Source organism: Castor canadensis, chromosome 7 (genome assembly GCF_047511655.1).
Source record: "Castor canadensis chromosome 7, mCasCan1.hap1v2, whole genome shotgun sequence".
Taxonomy (NCBI): Eukaryota; Metazoa; Chordata; class Mammalia; order Rodentia; family Castoridae; genus Castor; species Castor canadensis.
Window position 1 is genome coordinate 41,480,206 of NC_133392.1, and position 20,958 is coordinate 41,501,163.

The 20,958-nt window shown below is 35.7% G+C and overlaps 1 protein-coding gene across 6 annotated transcripts in view; it reads right to left on the reverse strand.

Annotated features, from left to right (window-relative positions):
* Positions 1 to 4,453: 4,453 nt before the first annotated feature.
* The window catches only part of Lipk (lipase family member K), a 43,085-nt gene continuing 26,580 nt past the window's right edge, over positions 4,454 to 20,958 (reverse strand). For 5 of the 6 annotated variants that reach the window (XM_074078822.1, XM_074078825.1, XM_074078821.1 and 2 more), the window contains 2 exons: positions 19,002 to 19,073; positions 4,456 to 13,321 (listed from right to left, as the gene is read on the reverse strand). In XM_074078822.1, the coding sequence (XP_073934923.1) occupies positions 13,082 to 13,321; positions 19,002 to 19,073 (312 nt within the window). In that variant the 3' untranslated portion in view covers positions 4,456 to 13,081. Of the gene's footprint in view, positions 13,322 to 19,001; positions 19,074 to 20,958 lie in introns of all 6 variants that reach the window. The other variant, XM_074078826.1, reaches the window with a different exon arrangement.

Consider the following 20,958-nt stretch of genomic DNA (forward strand, 5'->3'; position numbering starts at 1 on the left):
TTGTTTGTTCACCCTTAGTCTTTGAAATGTAGTGTGTGTGTTATGCTCCCTGCACATCTAAATTAGGACTGGACAAATTTTCAGTGTTTGATAGCCCATCTGACTAGTGGCTGTGGATTAGGCAGTAAGCTCTGTGTAACCAGTTTTGTGCTTGTTTTTTTTCTTGCCCCCATTTTCCTCAACCAGATTATTTTTCACATAATATTCACCCAAATATACAACTTGTATCATACATTTAACGTGATTTGATATCTTCCTACCAAATTTCTTACTCTCTGAATCATTAAACACATTTTCAAGTACTAGGCTTCTGATACCCAATGGAGATTTGAATCTTAATGTCCAGCAAAAGAGGTTTTTGCATAAATACTTAGCTATAATCCCTTATCAAAGCACAATAGCCACTTCTTTTCTAAAATCTAAAAGATAGCTTATTATATTTGCTCTATTCAAAAACAAATAGTAAGTTATTACTTAACAGTTTTCTTAATGACTTAACAGTTCCTGATAAAGCTTGACAAAAATTATTATGCTATCATTTACATGATTGATAGTTTCTGGACCTAACTCTGCTAAGAGTTTTGAACCATGGATATCAGCACCAACTCACTGATTACCCCAAAAAGGGATTGAATGTGCTATAGAATTGCCCTTGGCTACTTTTGTATTTTCAAATGGCCGTATAATAACCTAGGCTGCCTTTATTTCTATCTGGACTACTTTAATCTTCTATCTTCTTCTTGCAGTCATATAATTCATTCTCCACTGTCATCTTTTAAATTACACATCTGATTATGTTTAAGCACTCTTGAGATTAAAGTCCCTCACTGACTTTATGTTCTAAAGTCCTGCTAAGTAGCTAATGAGGCCCTAAAGCCAGACTTTGTGTTTATTCCTCCCACTCACTCTCGCTCTCTCTCACTGGCTCACTGTGCTTCAAAGATTGTCTCCATTAAGCCTAGCTCCTTCCCACCAACCTTGTCCTCTACATGTGACATCTGCTAAATGTTACAGATCTGAACCAAAATTTCATGTCCTCAGAGATTTCCCTGTCTACCCCAATGTCAGCATTACTTCTTTTTGGTGGCTTTATCACAATTATGATGAAAGATTTAAGTGTGATTAACTGTAGGGTACCTATCTGTTTTTTTTTCCTCTGTAAGTGCAATCTGCACAGAAATAGTGCCTACCTTTTTTATTTTTACATTTTATACATACTAAGTACAGCATTGAGTAACATCCATTAAATCTTCATTACTGTGAAATTATCAACATCATATTTCCCCAGAAACATCATTTTATCCAAACTTAAAATGCATATTCTTTCAAAAAATCCCCTATTCTTCCCACCACCCAACCGTGGTAAGTATCACTCCACTATGAAAATCACAAAAAAACTAAAACAATGAAATTACAACAATGTTGTAACCAAAAAGGTAAATTTTTAAATCTAGAGTTTAAGTTTGGTTGGTTTCAATATAAAATTTCAAGTAAACATCACAGGACCTGAGATTAGACTGTTCTGCACTTCAGAGAGGGCCTTCAATTATTCCATTCCTCAGGTTTTAGATGAAGGGATTAAGCACAGGTGGACCACCTTGGACAGTACAGAGGCCACTATAGCCTTTCTGAGACAATGTGAAACAATGGGGCTAGGGGAGTGCTAATGCTTGCACCATAAAATAAGCAATAACTGGCAAGAGAGACACACAGGAGGAAAGGTTGTTTGATTCCCACCTGATAACAGAATTGCCAGAAGGAAGGAAATCACTTTAGAATAAGTTTGCAGCATCCCAGATATGTAACAAAGAAAAAAGTTGCCAGGAATGTACTAGTATGCATCTCCTTATTGCCAAGTCCTCAAAACCATCAAGATTAAAGAACTGAGCAGGGCCACTGAAGGAACTGGAAATTTTACATCTGTTAAGTATTGTGAATTATGTCAATATAATTGTGCAGCTGAGAGTTCACAACTTCAACCAAAAAAGTCAGCAAACTAAGAAACCACAAAAGAGAGGGTCAATGATAATGGAGCAGTGCCAGGGAAAGGCATTCAGAACAAAGGAAGAAAGGTCAATACATTTTGATCTACCCATTTTCCACCTTGTTCTGAATGCCTAGGTAGTTCCTAAGAGATGCTAATAGATACTTAAGAGATACAACTTGGCATAAATATTAAGAGCTTGGGGATCTAAAGTCAATATTCCAGACTTCAGAGAATTAATATTTTAAAATAAGTTGTGCAGTATCTCTAAACTTTAGTTTCTGAACCTATACAGCAGAGATAAGAATAGCACCATTTTATTTTTTGTATTATCTACACCTTTATTCAGATCTATTAAACAAACATATTTGCATATTTCTTATTGGTTTTTTCTATAATTTTGGCTATTAGTATAAGTATTCTTTTTTTGACTTTCTATTTATACTTTTCAAAGGCTTTACATTAATTTTATGATCTTGAATATACAATATTAAAATTCTCTTTGATATTAGCCCATTTAGATATTATCTAGTAAATGGGTGATGATGCATGCTTGTTCTTAGCATTTCTCCTATTCTTATATATTTTAGTTTTACACTGTGTCATTTGTGGTTGTGCATAAACACTTAGTCTGGGAGGAGTGGCTGTTAATTGCATGTCCTATGGTCTTCTTTGTAGTAGTAATGCCCTGTTAATTTTCACCTCTGCCATGGCTCCAGGAATGCCTGAGTGACAGTGGTCTTGGAGACCCTGATGTCACACCATCTAGTTCAGCCACAGGGTGAATTCAGCACCCAGGACTCTCCAGACAAGAGAACTGAAACAGTTGGCAACTTTGACCCCAACTCTGGGGAGTTTTCTTCAAAACTTCAAAGGCTTGCAGTTGTTCTGGTTTGGCTATGCATTTCAGCTTTAAACAGTAATTCTCAGGTACAAGTAAAGGGACATTAGGTTGTGTTTGCTGGATTTATTATAGTTACATTCTTTGAAACTGATCAAGTATAATATGCTTAATAAATTATCTATTAAATATTTTATAAGCCAATAAAAAAGAAAATGCAATTATAAATATTAAAAGAAGCCACTTGTTTGAAGATATTCTATTGTCAAAGCCATTACAATGTGCTTTGAATTGATAAAATACAATTAAGTAGAATATTGTCAGTGAGCAATAAGAATGTGTGTGTGTGTGTGTGTGTGTGTGTGTCTTGTGGAATGCTATTTTCCAATAAAAAAGATTAAATAGTGATTAAATTAAGTGTGTAGAAGTGAGATAACTGTTTTGTTTCTCTCTATATATATTTTTTGCATCTACTTGAATTTTGGATGATTTGTTTTGTAGTATGTTGAGTGGATGTATTTGGCCTAAACCTTTATTGTCTAGGCATCTCCCCCTTACCTCAGGAATCATTGCCCACTCAAATTAAACCTAGGGAACTTCATCCTTTATCTGTGGAGGAAATTTTTTAAAATTTTTTATTAGTATATAATAGTTGTGCAATGGGATTCCTTGTGACATTTCCATTTATGCATTCAATATTCCCTGGTTTTAGTTCATCATCTTCATTATTCTCCTTCTTCTCCTTTCCCCTTTTTTTTGTGGTATTGGGGCTTGAACTCAGGGCCTACATCTTGAGCCACTCCACCAGCCCTTTTTTTGTGATGGGTTTTTTCAAGGTAGGGTATTGTGAACTATTCTGTCTCCGAAACTTGATCCTCCTGATTGCTACCTTCTGAGTAGCTAGAATTACAGGTGTGAGCCAATAGTCCCCATCTTAAAATGACTTTGACAGGTTTCAATGTTTCTTATTCATACAAGTATAGAAAGAACATTGACCATATTCACCCTCCTTTACCCTTTGCATTTACTCTCCACCCTCATCTTAGTACCTTCCCCTTAACTTGACCTGTTTTACATTCATGTCCTCCATTATTTAAGTGTCTTTTCATTGTTCAGTGGGAATTTGTGTTGGTATTTTACCTGTAATTATATTGTACTCTAATCAGTCTGACCCTCTCTAGAATACTACCATTTTATAAATCTATCATGAAGATTAAATGAGACAGTTCATGTAAAGTACTTAGACTTTTATTTCTTTATTCAAGAAGCTCAATGAAGTTGGATGACTATGGAGATGACAGTTTTTATCAAACTAGATACTTCTGCTGTTTTTTTTCTATGTAGAAAGTGATATTCTCATACTAGGACTTCCTATGTATTTTATTACAGGGAAAGTATGCACTAATATGGTTAAAAATAATATAGTTCTTTTGATAATTATAATTTTTATCTAAATTATAAAATATGCTTTAGTTTATGCTCTGAAGCTTTTTGTACATTCAGCTTCATGACTCAGCACCTGTAAGTGCAGTCATTTCTGGAATAGTGATAAGACTGGTATCAAGATAAGCTGGTCTGATATGCCTTAAGTACCTTCCCTATGAACCTTTTGTTCCCTGGCCAGCCAACCTTTTTTTGCAAAGGCTCAAATCTTATTCACAAGATCACATCCATAGATCCTTTATTTAAGTCAAAAAATTCATGAGAAATGAGCCTTTGCCAAAGGTACATTAATTACACATCATAAAAGCTTACCCCAATTTTTACAGGACCCAATAATTTCTTCATGAGAAGGTGGACACTCTCAGCATTAATTTCTATTAATCACTGACTCTATACCTGTGTGATGGTAAATGCAATTGTGATATGAAACAGGTATAGCCACTGCCATCAAGAAGTTGGGCTCGCATCCAAGTTCACTTCAAAACCAGACAGGATTCACATTCTCTGCTTTTTCTATCTGTAGACACCTCAATGCTCCCTTCACAGTCTGGGACATCTTTTTTCTCCTCTAACATTCATTCTTTGACCCTTTAGTTCTCTATGATCTTTTCATGTTTTGCGGTTCAATAGCACCATGTACCTAACCACCCACACACAGTCTATTAGTGTCTATTACAATATTCAGTTACCTTTCACATGCATAGGATTATATCAACCCCTAGATCCCAACCTTAGGAGCATATAGAAAAGATCGTGGCAAATAGAGCAACCAGCTATTTATTTACTGTTTGACTTTGAATATCTTAATTATTTCTGCCAATGTAAAATGAGATTACTAGAATCTAACTCATAAACTTCTGTGAGGACTAAATTAGATAGTGTGTGTCTGGTATGGAATTTGGCACATAGAAGGAACTCTATAAATATTAATCTGGTATCTTCACTCACATAGTCCATACCTCTTCCCCTCCTCTTCCCACAGCAGACAGCACAGCAGTGGATACAATATTAGAAATGATTTAATTGACTGAATAAATGGCAAAAATTGATTGACAAATATTATACTGTCAAAATTGTCCTGTGAGAGGCATGATAGCATGTCTAGTCCCTGTAATAAAGCAGCTTTGGGTTCATAACTTTGCAGACATTCATTCTCCACATATATAAAATTGGGGAACGATAGAGTACATCTTCAGGGCTACTATGAGAATCAAACAAGGTAATGCACAGGAAGCACTTAGCATAGCACCTGGCCAATTTTCATTGTTTTTGTTTTGTGTTGTGGTACTAAGGATCAAACTTAGGGCCTCACACGTGCTAGTTAAGCTCTCTACCGTTAAGCCATACCCTGACAAGCTCCCTGGCAAATTTTAAGTGCTTAAAAATCTTAAGCAGAGATGGTGTCTATAACATTATCAAGATAAAGTGTATCCAAATCTCAAGAAGGCAAAGAAGTAAATTTTATGAGTAAGAGTAACTTTACAAGCCATGTGTGGTGATGTAAACCTGTAATCCCCACTACTTAGGAAGAGGAAGAGGAAGAGGATCTTGAATTTGAGCCTAGCTCTAGCTCTAACAAAGTTATCCCTGAAATGTTATCTCAAAAGCAAAATAAAAAGTGGTGGGGTTGTAGTTTACTGGTAGAGAAACTGCCTAGTTTATGTAAAGTTCTGGTTCAATCCCAGCCCCACAAAAAATGGCTTTACATATGTCATTTAATACCTTTGTGGGAGAAGAGGGAGATTAATGGAGGGTATAATAAATGTATATACAGAAATGTCGCAATGAAACCCTTGTGTAACTATCATATACTAATAGAAATGTTTAAAACAAGAATTCTAGTTTTCCAGATAGGATTGTGGCCACGATGAGAATATAGTAAGCTATTATCTTTGCATGATTTTTGAGTAATAATATTTATTAACCCTTTCCAGGTAACTAGAATTGTGCTAAATTCTTTCTATGCATTATCTTACAGCAACCCAATAATAAGGGTATTAACATCATCTCCATTTTACAGATGGAAAAATGTGAATTAGAGTGATTAAATAATTTTTCTGTGGATATAAAGATAATAATGGATCCAGGAATCAAACCTAAATAAATTAACTCTAGGGCCCATGCCTAAGTGTATAATTACAAATATGCTTCATTTACATCTTTGGTCTTCATGACAGCATAAGGGTAGGTAAAAGTGGGTATTTCTATTCTGAATAAAAATAAGAATTAAAAAAAATTTTTAAAAAACAAAAAAAAATGGATGCTTCCAGGGTTACACAACTAATAAAAAGCAGAGCTGCTTCTGGGTCTCCAATTGTCTAAATACAAGCATGGATATTACTTCCATAGTGATTTCACTTTGTCTCTTAACCAATAAAAAGGAAAGGTAATTATGCCCATGAAAGCACTTTGAAAAGAACATGAATTGCCATAGAAACAAGATAATCTTTATTATTACTGGTAGTGCCCACAATGTCCTAGAGAGGAAGGCCTCGCAGAGAACTGATTTATTTCACTAACCTAAATGTATCCATCAGACAATATATTGTGGGCAGGATACAACAATTAGAATCAACACTGAGAGGGCTGGGCTCAAAGATGAAACCCAAAAGGTATGAAAATGTTTACCCACAGGTGAGAAGTCTTAGATATGAAGATAAGGCAAAGGCCTTATCTTACAGGGTATAATGACTGCTCAAAATGAAAGATTCAGCTCTATATAAATGAGAAGAATTCTGTTGAGGCTTGGGTGTTCTCAATGTTGAAGAGTAGAGCCTCACTGAGATGACTTACATTGGGTAGGGTCAAGTACATGACTGTAGCTATCTCAGGTGTTGTGACTATGGAAAAGCCATAATGACAGACCTGTTGACAGTTTAACAGATTTACTGGATAAATACCAACCAGGCTGGCAGACCTGGCCTTGTTTTCTGTCAACCTGGTTTGACTCAGAACTCGGTTAGCCTGTTTTACACATACGTGTACACTCCTATTGTGTTCTGACATTACCCATTTCAATCCCAACCCCTGTTTTTGGTTCAGTCACTCCCTTTCTTTTGCTCTTGTGACTTTTGTCTTAGTGTCCCTATTCCAAATTCTGTTCTTGCTTACTGTGTAGATTCACTGAAATTCATTAACAAGCAAGTGTTCTGAGCTTCCCTAGTCAGGGCAGTTTATTCTGGGCTTCCTTACCTGCCTGCATCTTGAGAAAAACAACACAAAGAAGTACTAAGAGCCCATGATTTGGATTCAGATAAGTCTGGGTTCAAGACCTACATATAATGATAATTCTTAGATATTAAGCCTAAATTATTTAATCATGTGTTTGGCACATAATAAGAGCTAAATAATGTTAGTTAATTTTATTACTATCTTCCTGGGTCAAAATGCTCCACTAGCTTTTACATTCAATGTAAATGATAAAGATAAAGCCCTTGCCATCCTTGCTTCATCCCATATCTCCAGCCAGTATCACAATGGAGGTATAGTGTAACTTTTCAAACTTAATGACATGGCTTTGAGGGGTTGTTCAGAGACCTCCTTGGCATGGATAATAAAGAAATATTATCACTAAGGAAATATTTGATTCCTGAAGCCTTGAATAAGTAGGGCTATAGCAGACTTGAAAATTGACTCAAAATTATAGTTTGCTTCCTTCTAGAAGCTGCCAGTGTTCAGATCCCTGAATATGTAATGAAAAATCAAATTGAAAACATTAAATTGATGTGATTGATAACAGTGGTGGTGATGTGTCTTGAAACTCTTGCTGAAAATAAATTAGTAATCAAAAAGAATTATCCGAAGACACAGCAATAAAAATAAGAAATTTCTACTTGAGAAATGCAATGCTATGGTTTAACAAATTAGACTCCTTTAGTTTAAGGCAAACAAGGTTGGCAAATCCTGTGGATAAAGGCAAGAAACTTCTTAAGAAGACATAAGGATACAAACTTGCTTGAAGAAGAGAGCAAAGTGGTGGAATAGAGGCACCCCATACTCTTTAGCTTCTCCACAGCATAGAACCAAAGCAACAAGTGTGTAGGTGTATGTTGAGGTGAGTGATTGTGGAAGACCACTGGAATTTAACAGTAGAAAGGTGGAAATCTGGTGAAATCCAAAGACCAAGGACAACAGGGAAGCAAGAGAAACAAAACCCCTAGCATGAGCAGCCTGGCTCCATGGCTGATGGAGGGAAAATTTCTCCTCTGTGGGGTTAAAAGTGAAAGAGTTCAAGAAAACTGTTAGCATGGAAGTTGGCAGTATATGGACTTACAGCCTAATCTGGTAGGAGGTCTGGGGTTTACATAGTGGGGTGGGTTTGGAGAGAGAATTCATTAAATTTCCCAGAAAACTTTCAGGGTGCTATAGTCAGGGGCCATCTTGAAAAAAAGTTCTATCGTATGAGTTAGGACTGCTATGGAGCTCAGAAACCCTTGCATATCCCATCTTTGGAACCCTAAGTCATTGCATTGTACTGCCTTGGTGGGTTGCTGCTTCATAAGACAAATGTGGCTTGGTGGAGTGATTTTAACCCAAACCTATTGAGAGTGTTACACATTGGGGAGGGCATCACCCACTAGAACCAGGGTTTTGGGGGGAAGATTGCCCTCTGAGATTTAAAGCATACTCAGTTGCATCTGATTTTGCTCAGGTGCCAGGACTGAAGGCACCATAATGAAGGTAGTGGACCAAGAAGTTCCTGTTGTCACTCTCCTTGTGCAGAACTTTGTGATTCTGCAACTCCCCCTGTTCTCTTGCCCACAGAGACCTTGTGTGAAGGTCTTAAACAAGCTAACTCTAGCTCTAACCATCACTGAGGCACGCAGTCTAAGAAGTTGCAGAGAAAAACTACTTGTCATGAGTGCATTCCACTACAACTCATTCCTTTGAGCACCTCAGTTGAGAATTTCAACCTGAAAATGAAAGAATGGGGGGTGGGGATGGATTCCTGGCCAACACCCTTCCCCTAGGGTACAGAGCCTAAAAAAGATCAAAGAGAATTTTTACTCCACTTAGACCACAGATGTACCTCAGTTGAGAGGAATTTTTTTCTGTTGTTTTCTTTTTGCCCTGTTATTTTTGTTGTTATTGTTTTGTGTGTTTGCAGTGCTGGGCATAGATTCCAAGGCCTTAAGCATATTGGGCAGGTACTTTCACTGAGATATACCCCAAACCAAGCTAAAAGGAATTTTGCCTAGCTCCAGCCATGACACCCTCAAACCACTGGCAGGTGTGTCAATCTTAAGAATTGTGAGGAGAAAAGTCTCCAATTATTAACCTGTCCCTAATGTGCACAGCTAAAATGGGTCCAATAAAATAATAGTACAGTTATAATATTCCACACTTAGCAATAGAAAGATCATGTAGACAAAAAAATCAGAGTTAAATTACATTATGGATTAAATGGACTTAACCGATATTTATAGAACATTCCATTCAACAGCAGCAGAAAACACATTGTCTTCATGAGTGCATGGAACTTCTTCTAGAATCATCTATAACAAAGCAAGTATTAACAAATCCAAAATATTTGAAATCCTATCCCATATTTTCTTATGATCACAAACTGGAAGTCAACATCAAGATAAAATGTAGAAACTGTACAAGTACATGGAAAGTTGAACAACACACTTTTGAATGAACATTGGGCTATTGAGGAAGGTAGAAGGAAATACTTAAAATTCCTTGGAGCCATGGCTCCAGTGGTAGAGTGCCAGTTTTGCAAGCATGAAGTCCTGAGTTCAAAACCCACTCCCACCAAAGAAAACTTAAAATTACTTGATTTAAATGAAATCAGAACTAAACAGAAAGTTTACAGCCATGAGTGCCTTTATTAAAAAACTAGAAAGATGGGGGCTGTAAAGTAGAAGAGGTATTATAAAGGACTGGAAGAGGTGGAGGGCAAAGGTACAAAAGAAGGGTAGATGGACATGGTCAATTCATGTTGACTGTGTATATAGAAATATCACAGTAAATCTCATATATATATATACATATATATACCTGTGTGAATGGAAATGGAAGTTGTGCATCTAGTTAGGAAATCTAGGCAAACATCACTGGAAAAGAAGGTGGAGTCAGACTGTGAGAAAGTTTTGAAAGATGGAGGAATTAGGATTTGATGGAAGAAAATAAAAAACAAAGTATTGTAGCTCCTGGAACAGCACTATTTCATGGTGATATAAACTGTTTCAGAGAGTAAGAGAAAGATAGATAAGTAGGACCATTTATAATTGAAGATATCAGGGAGGAAGCAGGAAGACTTTTGCAAGGAAAGATTGATGTCATAGAAATACTACAATGGTTCAGCATTCTGAGGATTTGATTCTAATCCAGTTATACTCATGAACTCAGACAATTTGGATAGCTAAACTCTCTTTGTCTACATACACTCATCCCTAAAATCAGAAGGATGGAGTACATCAGAATTTCCTGCTCAGGAAAGAAAACGAATTTCTTCCTGAAACAAAATCATGAAGGAAACAAATGAGATGGGTTCTAGGACAACCCCGATTTTCTGCCTATCAGCAGTTTATCCATTGTAGCAGAGGTGTGAGAGCCCAAACAGAGCTCAGTGGTCTTTTTGACTTAAGGAGAAAGAGATTAAATTTCAGGGAGGATGAAGACAATTCATGTGGGTTAGAATGCTGGAGAAAAAGGAACAATGCAGAGAAAGAGCTCCAGAAATACAAAGAATCATTCTTTGAGCCATGGGCTAAATGATAATCTGCACCTTCAAAGGGTAAAATCCATAAGGGTAGACAAAATCAATCTTTCATTAAAAGATCATTATCAGAGAAATGTAAACAAAACAACTCCTAGAATGTAAGTAATGTAACTAGGGAGTAATTTGAGTTCCCCTGAGTGCATAGAGAGATCTTTCTGAACACACAGGGCGTTTAGCAGAGACCACAGAATGTGCATACCTCCATAGCAAGGAAAAGCTCCTCAGAGCAGAGGTAACTCCAGACTTATCCTTAAGAAGATTTTTTAAAGCCTCAAAATAATTACACTTGTCTGCAGATAAATTGACTGTCCAAAATTTTCCAACCCAATATAAAGGAATGAAATAAAATTGGGCACTCGGTAACGCAAAATTCAAAGTCTGGCATTCAGGAAAAATTATTAAGCACACAATGAAGCAGGATCAGGAAAAAAAGAAACTTGTTGAATCAAATCACAAATGACAAAAGTGATTGCATAAGCAGAAAGTTTGTTAAAATAAGTGTTAAGTATGGCTATTATGTTCAAAGTTTTAAAGAAAAATATGAAAATATGAAGAAGAGAAATAAAAGACACAAAAAACACCCAAATGTGATGGCTTTATATCTATAGGTATAAAAATTCATTAAAAAAAGATATGATTTTAGCAGTTTGCCATCGCAAAAGAAAAAACATCTGTGAATGTGAAGACATAGGAACAGAAGCTATCCAATGTGAAAGATGTAGAGGAAAACAAGGAGAGCACAGCTTCAGAGACTTGTGGGTCATAATCAAGTGGTCTAGCACACATATAATTAGAGATTCAAAAGAAATATTTCAAAATATTTGCAATAATGGCCCCAAATTTTCTAAATTTAATACAAACAATAAACCTAGAGATCCAAGAAGTTCAATTCCATGAAAACTCCAAGTAGCATATCCATCAAAGCTATACCAGGCAAATTTCTGAAAGTCACTGATAAACAGAAACTATTAAAAGCAAACAAAGAAAAAATGCATTAGGTTCAAAGAAACAAAAAAGTGAAATCACATACTTATCAGAAATTTTGCATATCAGAAGATGATGAACATTTTTAAAGCCTTGAAAAATAGCAACAATGTACAAAACATGTCAACCTAAAATTCTATTCTTAGAAAAGTACATTTTAGAAATGAAGACAAAAATAGTCTTTTTCAGACAAACACAGAGTGACTCAGTCACTGGCAGATAGTCAAAACAAATGCTCAATAAATTTCACTAGGTTAAAGAGAAGTATATGGAATAAGGAATAGGGTCTGTCAAAGATTCAACCAAAGAGACAAAATAACAATATATATGGTATACAATAATAAACATAATACAAATATAACCTTATACATAATACAGTACTAGTTAATAAGATGTATAATAACATATATTTTGATATCTAATTATAAAATTAGTATAAATAAATTTTATATTTATTATAATTATTATATCTTAAGAATAACAGTAGTATTCTATTCTAGTAACAACCACAAATTTAGTAATTAGAACTATACATATTTATTATATCACTGTTTCTATGGGTCAGGAATCCAGGCAAATCCAGACATATGGCTATGTCCTCTACCCATAGTCTCACAGGCTACAGTCAAGACTGCCTTTCACAATGGAAAGTTTTGCTATGGAAGAATGGGTTTCCACTCTCAAGCAGGTCTTAGAGACAGAATTCATTTTTTTGTGTAGGTAGACTGAGGTCATAGACTGGAGACCATCCTCAGATCCCAGAACCCATACACCATTCCTTGCAATGTGGGCTTCCTCAATACATCTGAATAGTTGATCAAGCCAACAAGGACTGTCTCTTGCTCTAGTCTACTTAGATAATTTCTTATATTATATAATGAAAGTAGGAAATAACATCATGTCACCTTTGCCATATAGCATAACCTAAACAAGTTTGTAATGTCGATCACCTTTGCCATGTTTGTGGGTGAGAAGACTCAGGTCCCACCCACATTCCAAGGGAGAGAATGCTAGATGATGAAAATCAATGGGGAATCATCTTAGGGTCTGTCCATCTCATCATTATTGCAAAAATTAACTTGGTTAGAGAAGGGAAGTGTACTTAATTTTGCAAATATTCCTCCATCATTCCAATTAGGTCTTGATAAATTTCCCAGGGTGCATCCTGTCCAAGGTAAAAATCCATATGATTGTAGTATGGAATCATCTTGTAGTAAATAAGGTTGGCAATTTTAGGGAGTAAATTTTCGGTGTCCTTAGCATCAGCCACAACATCCTGTCCACCACTCCATATTGCTGTTGGGACTTCCATCTTAGTAACATTGTATAAAGGAGGTGTAAGCTAAATGAAGTAGAAGAGATGAAGAGAAATAAAACCACATTAAAGAAGTAAAATTAACTATCAGTTGTTAAGCCATTTTTCAAAGTGTGTAATTGGTATACTCTTAATGATATATAAACATTAAAATATTGTTAGCTTTCCATTACCATGCTAAAATACCTGAGAACAACTTAAAAGGAAGAAAGATTTATTTTGGCTCATTACTTCAAAGCTTTCAATCCATGGTTGTTTGGCTGAGTTGCTTTTAGGTGGGTGACCCTGTAGTACATCATGGGAGAGGAACATGGCAGAGGAAAGCTGCTTACATCATGATGGCCAGGAAACAAAGAAAGTTCATGTGACCAGGGACAAAAAAGAGGAAAAAGCTGGGGACAACTAGACCCATCAAGGGTATAACCCTAATGACCTACTTCTCTAAGTAGGCTCCACCTCCTAAGGTTTCCACCTCTTTCTATATCCCATTAAGTTATGAATTCAAATGAATGAATTCATTCATAATGTCAGAACCCTCCTAATTCAATCACCTCCTGTAGGCCCCCACCTGTGAACACTGCTCTATGTGAACCAAGCCTTCAACATATGAGCTTGTGAAGATTATTTAAGATCAAAACCATAACAAATGCTAACTTTCAAAACACTTGAAAGTACTTTGGTGCAATAATATACATTATGAATACAAAAGACAACTGTCAATCCCTGACTTGCACTTTTGGGAAAATGGGAAAGAATCCTAAAAAAGAGTGTTCCTCTAGAAAGATGGGAAGTCATCTTTCTGGTAACATTTAATCTGGCAGCACATCCTTTTCAAACCAAATGCTAAATAGGATAAGTATCCCTCCTCATATGTAGAAGTCTAGACTCAGTGGCACTATTGACACTGAAAATGCACTGATACCAGTATGTGAAAACAAACACTTGAAATGTGATGTTTAAAGGGAGTCAGTTGTTACAAAGAAAAAGAGTGACTACCATGCTAAACTCCCAGCAAGTTTTCTCCTATACCTTCTTTCTTGTGCTGATCCAACACAACCCCTGCCTCAAAGGATAAGTCTGGTCAATTCATTCTTCTGGCCACAGTGATTGCATAAGACATGGGCACATCACTGAAACTGGGCCAGAGATCTTTCTGGAACTTTCTGCCAGAGTAATTGAGAAAATATTGTTTTTTTTTTCCTATGGATTTGAAATTATAAGAGTTATCTGAACTGAGTATATCCAGTCACCATCTTATCTCTAAATTGGAAACAGCATAATAATGGAAGTGAACATCTCTGAACAAAATTGAGAAGGAGAAGAAAAAAGATAGAGGGAAAAGGAGGCTTGATGACAGTGTGTAAGTTCTCATCTATTGCCAGTTTACTACTACTTTTTAGGTTAGTAAGGCAATACTTTTTTAACCTAAAATAGAGTTTCTGCTATATGCAACTGAATAATTAACTACTCTTAAAATTTCTGGTTATCATATGCTGTGGATTGAATTTGTGCTTCTCCCAAAATTCATACGTTGAAGCCCTAACCCCCACGGGATGATATTTATGAGTAGGACTTAGAGGAGGTAATTAAGGTTAAATAAGGTAATGAGGGTGGGATACTAACTCAATAGAATTCGTAACTCATAAAAAGAGGAAGGCTCTGCTCTCTTCCTCTCTCTCCCCACTCACATTCCAGAGAATGTACTAAAGAAAGACCATTTGCACACACACTAATAGAGCAGCTACCTGCAATACAGGAAAGAGTCCACAGTAGAACCCAACCATGTTGAAACCCTGATCGTGGACAAGTACCTCTAGAACTGAGAGAAAATAAATTGGGTTAAGTCACCTAGTTTACGACATTTTTCAAATGGTAGTCTGAGCTGAATAAGACACCATAGTTATATACGGCAGAAAGATTAGGGGGAAGAAGTAACATGCACAAACATGCCGATCCTAAGAAATTGTCACCTTGCTGGGAGAGGTTTCTTAGAACAACAGAAAAGTACCTGAGGCAACCTTGATCAGCTAACTGTACCCCTTGAGTTCTTTTAAGAAAGAGATGTTCAAGCAGAGCCCACTAGTATAGTTATGTAGGGTTTTATTTTCAGGTATGGGTAGGTGGCTGGGTCTTTGTATTATCAATTATTCTAATTATATCACTTCTCCCTTTTACTAGTAGGAGTCCTTGGATCTCCTACTAGAAAGAGTGGTAAATGAGAATGTGTAGCTTTGAGAAGCAACCCACAAGGCAGAGAAGGAAGTGAGTGCAGATTAGCATTCACCATTGGTGCGTGCAAAGGGAAGATGTGCTCCAGAAACCCTGGCACAGGACCTCAAATGTTAAGTGCAACAAATGAAAGAAAAAGCATGCTTATCCGGATGACAGTTTTCTTAGTAGCATAATTCAAAGCATAAACATTTAAAAGATGCAAACACGGAAAGCAATGAAGAATAGTAAAACAATATAACACAAAGATGGCAACAACCATCAGCAAGCTTTGGGGCACAAAGTAGGTCTAAGAGTCCTGAAATGAGAATGAGAATATTCCTTTACTCCAACGATTTAAGTACTCTTCTAGGATAAAAGCAGGGGTCTAGAAAATGGCAAAGCCAAAATGAATAATAAGATTTATATTTAAATGATACCTGGTAGTCTTTGCCTACCTATTTTTTAAATTAACAATTAATGTTTTAATTAACAATTTTTATGTGTGTATCAAGAAAAAATGTTTTAACTGCAAATGCTGGCAAGGATGTGGAGAAAAAGGAACACTTCTACCCTGTTGCTGGATATGTAAATTAGTGCAACCACTATGGAAAGCAAAATGGAGGTTCCTCAAAAAACTAAAGATAGAACTCTCATATGACCCAGTGATATCATTCCTAGGCATATACCCAAAATAATGTGCTCCAGGATATGATAAAGCCACTTGTATACCCTTGTTTATTGTTGAACTATTTACAATAGCTAAGCTTTGAAAGCAGCCTATATGTCCCACAACTGATAAATAGATTAAGAAAATGTGGTATATATACAAAATAGAGTTTTATTCAGCCAATAAAGAGGAAAGAAATTATGTTGTTTGCAGGTAAATGGATAGATCCAGAGAACTCCATGTTAAGCAAAATAAGCCAAGCTAAAATAAAATCAGAGGTCACATGTTTTCTCTCATATGTGGAAGCTAGACTTATAAGTTAAATGTAGAAACATATATGATTATATATAAATATGTATGTATACATATAGTGTTAGAGCAAAATTGTACTAGTGACTCCATCTGAGGAAGTTATGGGAGGTGGGAGAGAGAAAGAAAATGCTATAGAATGAAAAATATTGAAACAACACATCTATATATGAGTATAATATAATGAATGGTACAGTAAGTTGTTGAATATTAGGGGAGCATGGTGATAGAGAATGAGTTAAGTAACAGAGGGAAGGGGATTAATTTGATAAAAATACAATATATACAGACCTGAAGTACCAAGCAGAAACCCCCTTGGACTGTCAGTAGACAATTTTTAAAAAATAAAGGGGAATAGGGAAATATAAATCTTTTCTGGGGTGGGTACCAGTTGGAAGGGGGTGGGAAATGATGGTGTATATGGTAGATTTATTTTGTATTCATATATGAAAATAGAAAAATGAAACCTGTTGAAGTTGTTCTAAAAAAGAGAGGGAGGGGGAAGAGGGAGAACAATTGAGGGGGTAAATTGAACCAGGATATATTGTAAGCACATATGTAAATGTCCCAATACATCCCCCTGTACAACTATTATAAGCCAGTAAAATCATAAAAAAGAAAAAAAAAGTTTTATCCTCTTTGCAATAAAAGATTACTGGTGACTTACATTGGAAATTATACCCACATACATTATAGCATTATTAAGCACAGTTGTGACTAGAGTTACTGCCTTTTAAACATGCTTGCAGTTCAATATGTATTAATTTTTCTTCCCTCTCCTCAAAAGGTCCAAGCAAAGACCCATAACTGAACCCTGCCATCATGTAGTCATGATTTTGATTGAATCTGCAAGCACAATGATAAAAGTAATACCTATGACTTAACTTTCATCCTCACAGGTCCCTGAGTATTATAAAGTGAACTCATCAACTGAAGAGTTTTTCCTAAAGAAACTGCATACTTTTGCTAGAACAAGGTATTCTTTAAATACAGGAGGAGAAAATAGCACTGTGACATAATGTATATTTGGCATCACCCTCTTCCCCCAAGCTCTGTGCTCATTTTATTATAACATTTTAGGAAAAAATAGATTTTTCTAAACACTTGGAGTTATGCATTTTTATTATTGTAGTTTTATGGTTGCATTTTAAAAAAATTTCAGGAGTTAGTGATGTAATTCAGTGGTAGAACACTTGCTTAGCTTGTACAAAGCCTTGGGTTTGATCCAAGCACCACAAGAAAACAAAAACAAAATAAAAGAAACAAAAAATTAAATTTGGTGTAGTGGTTCGTGACTGTAATCCCAGCACCCAGCAGACAGAGGAAAGAGGATTGTGAACCCTAAGCCAGCCTAGGCTATATAACAAGTTCTTGGATGTCTGAAAAACAAAACCGGTTTCTAACCTTCTACATTACAGCTTTGAAACACTTGTATATCATTGAAGACTACTTGCTCAGTTTGAGCTCAGTCTGTCAAGAAACCCAAACAATCTTTGGATTTCCTTACACACTTGGAAAAAATAACAATAGCAGCATGTACTTTATTTTAATATAGAATATTTGCTGTCAAAGTTTTCATAGATATTATCAAGAAGTCTTGATATGCATTCTCTGACAGATACTGCCAGTTCTTAGATATGGTAATTCTGATATATACATACATACATATATATAATTTTTTTGTGGTAATAGGTACTGAATTCAGAGCTTTATGCTTGCTAAGCAGGCATTCTAACACTGGAGCCATGTCCCCAGCCCTTTTTGCACTGGTTATTTTTGAGAAAATGTCTCCCTCTATGCCCACATTCTACTGGACTGTGGTCCTCCTATTTGTGCTGTCCCTCAGTAACCGGGATGATGTGTGCACTAATGTGCTCAGCTGTTGGTTGAGATGAGGTTTGGGGAACTTTTTTTGACCAGGCTGGCCTGCAGCCTCAGTCCTCCCAAACTCCACCTCCCAAGTGGCTAGGGATACAGCCTTGAGCCACCGCGCCTGGCCTTCTGATGGATGCATCTTTAACAATCCATATAGTAGTTTTAAAACAGTAGTTAGTAAGTGACATCAAACAACTATTACAGCAATCTTAGTTTATTTTATCAAATATGAATAAGAAGTAATCAAATCTGTTTTAGAAAGGAAGATTGTGTATTTTTTATTTTCTCTTCAAAATGTAGTGTTAATTCTGAGAGTTTTTGTTTTTTGAGAAAAAATTAAAATATTGGAAAAAAATGGACTGAGGGTGCAGAAATTCCTGTGTCATATTCTGATTAATTGCTAGCTAAATGATTTTGGAAACCTCTTTGAATCTCTGGAAAATTGAGGATAATAATATTTACCTTGTGCAGCCATTGTGAGGATTAGCAATAATGATCTGGCATGTGGTAGGATCCAGAAGGTAGCATACAATCACAGGATAAGCAATACTCACTGTAATAAAGGGAAGTACTAGGTACCTGATGACCAATGCTATCTGTATTAGTTATTTGCAGTATTAACTGCAAGGATTATTATTGTTGTACCTTGTGGAAGTGTATCATGTTCTCATAAGGATTTCCCCAATCATAAGCTTGAAATTGACCAGAATTAACAGCCTAAAATAAAATAGAAATAATAAGCATATTAAAATGATATAAGATAACTGCACATTTAATGTTAACAAACAGGACATACACAACAAAGACTGATGTTCTATCTCACCCTTTAGGCATATAAACTGAACTTCAATAAAGGTTAATCAGTCAAATAATAAAAATTATAAAAATGGATACTAATTCACAAAACTGACACATTTTTTATTCCCCTTATACCTTTTCTATGAAAATCCTCAAACAGCAATGCCTTTAAATTTACAATGTTACACACTGACATTTTTTAAAAGATGCTGAATATCTGACTTCAGAAATTTATATACATGTTTTTAAAAATCGTAGCTATACATATCCAACATTAAAAATGGACTATTATTATTAAACAGCTTTGTACTTTATTATTCTCATCAAGCGGTCTAAGCTATTGTGACTATATTCTCTATCCTTACAACATTTTTGTTTCATTGGAAGAAATGCTTACCCACTGAGCTCCCCTATTTCTCTGAGAGGTGGGGGTTGCTATCTGCTGCCCTCTGCAGGGTCAAGTCACATGTTGTGCTGTGAGTAAGGTAGTCATGGCTGAGCACTGGAGAATAATGGACATGACTATTTTCACATTTTGATGTTTAGACTTCAAATATTAGAAGTATTCAGACTTAGAGTTTCCTTTATTCTGTTTGCTGCCCATGTTGGATTGAGGAGAGATAATTTTCACATTTACCTTAAGTACTTCATTAAATTATTCTCTGACTACAATGAGGTTCTTTTCTCCTTAGCTTGAATCTCAGATGTTTTCCACACTCACAGATTTAATCATGATTTTTAGTTTAAAATTATTGCCATCATAACTTTTATTTAAAGAGGCAGCAGTTTTCTGCTATTAAAAATTTGGGAGTATTTAGGAATGACAAGCAATAGAATGGACTGCTTAGGAATTTTCACTGTAACATCAAAATAATTTGCTTTGTATGCAGCCTTAGATCTGTTATCTAAGGCAAGATTTATGTGAAATGAGAATAATGATAACATTCTTTTCAGAATACTGTGAAGATTAAATAAGGTAATTATATAAAGCAAATAGCAGATAGATCTTTTTACTAATATTATTACAGGTTGAGTAACCCTTATCTGAAATTCTGAGACCAAATGTGTTTCAGATTTTGGAGTCTTGTGGATTTTGGAGTCTTGTGAATTTGCATAGACTTTATCAGTTGAGGAAAACTTCATCAGTTTTCTCTAATCTGAAAATCTTAAATCCAAAATGCTCTGAAGTCCAAAACTTTGTGAATACAGGCACTGGATTAGGGATATTCAACTGTGCCACCATCATCAACACCTTTGCCTTAGCTGTGGACATAATTTTGACCAAATATTCATATCCAGCAGTATTTTTACTCTAGAAAAGACCTTCGGTCAAAGGAGACAAGTTTTCCTTAAATAGACGTAAGCTTTGAAATGTATGATATAATGCTTATCACTTGTAAAATGGGACTATCAATGCTATCATTTCAAGATTATTAGATAATTCAATCAGACTGAAATAAATCATGTATATGGACAGCAAGAGGAGACCATAGTGCTTAATAACTGAAATTGAATTTGTATTACCCAGGAGGCCAGGCCAGTTAGGAGGTCTATTTGTTCCTTACCAGTAGAAAACCCTTATCTCTTGGGAGATAAGGTCTTCTAAGCATTTTACAAATCCTCAACCAGTGTTTTTACAAATCCTCAACCAGTGTTTTTAAGATTATCAGTAATAGTGATTCCTAACTTTATAGCGAAGTTTATCAGTATGTATGCTAAAATGCAAATTCCTAGGGATCTCTTCCTCTCTCTCTTTCTCTCTCTCTATCTCTATCTGTCTTACACACACACACACACACACACA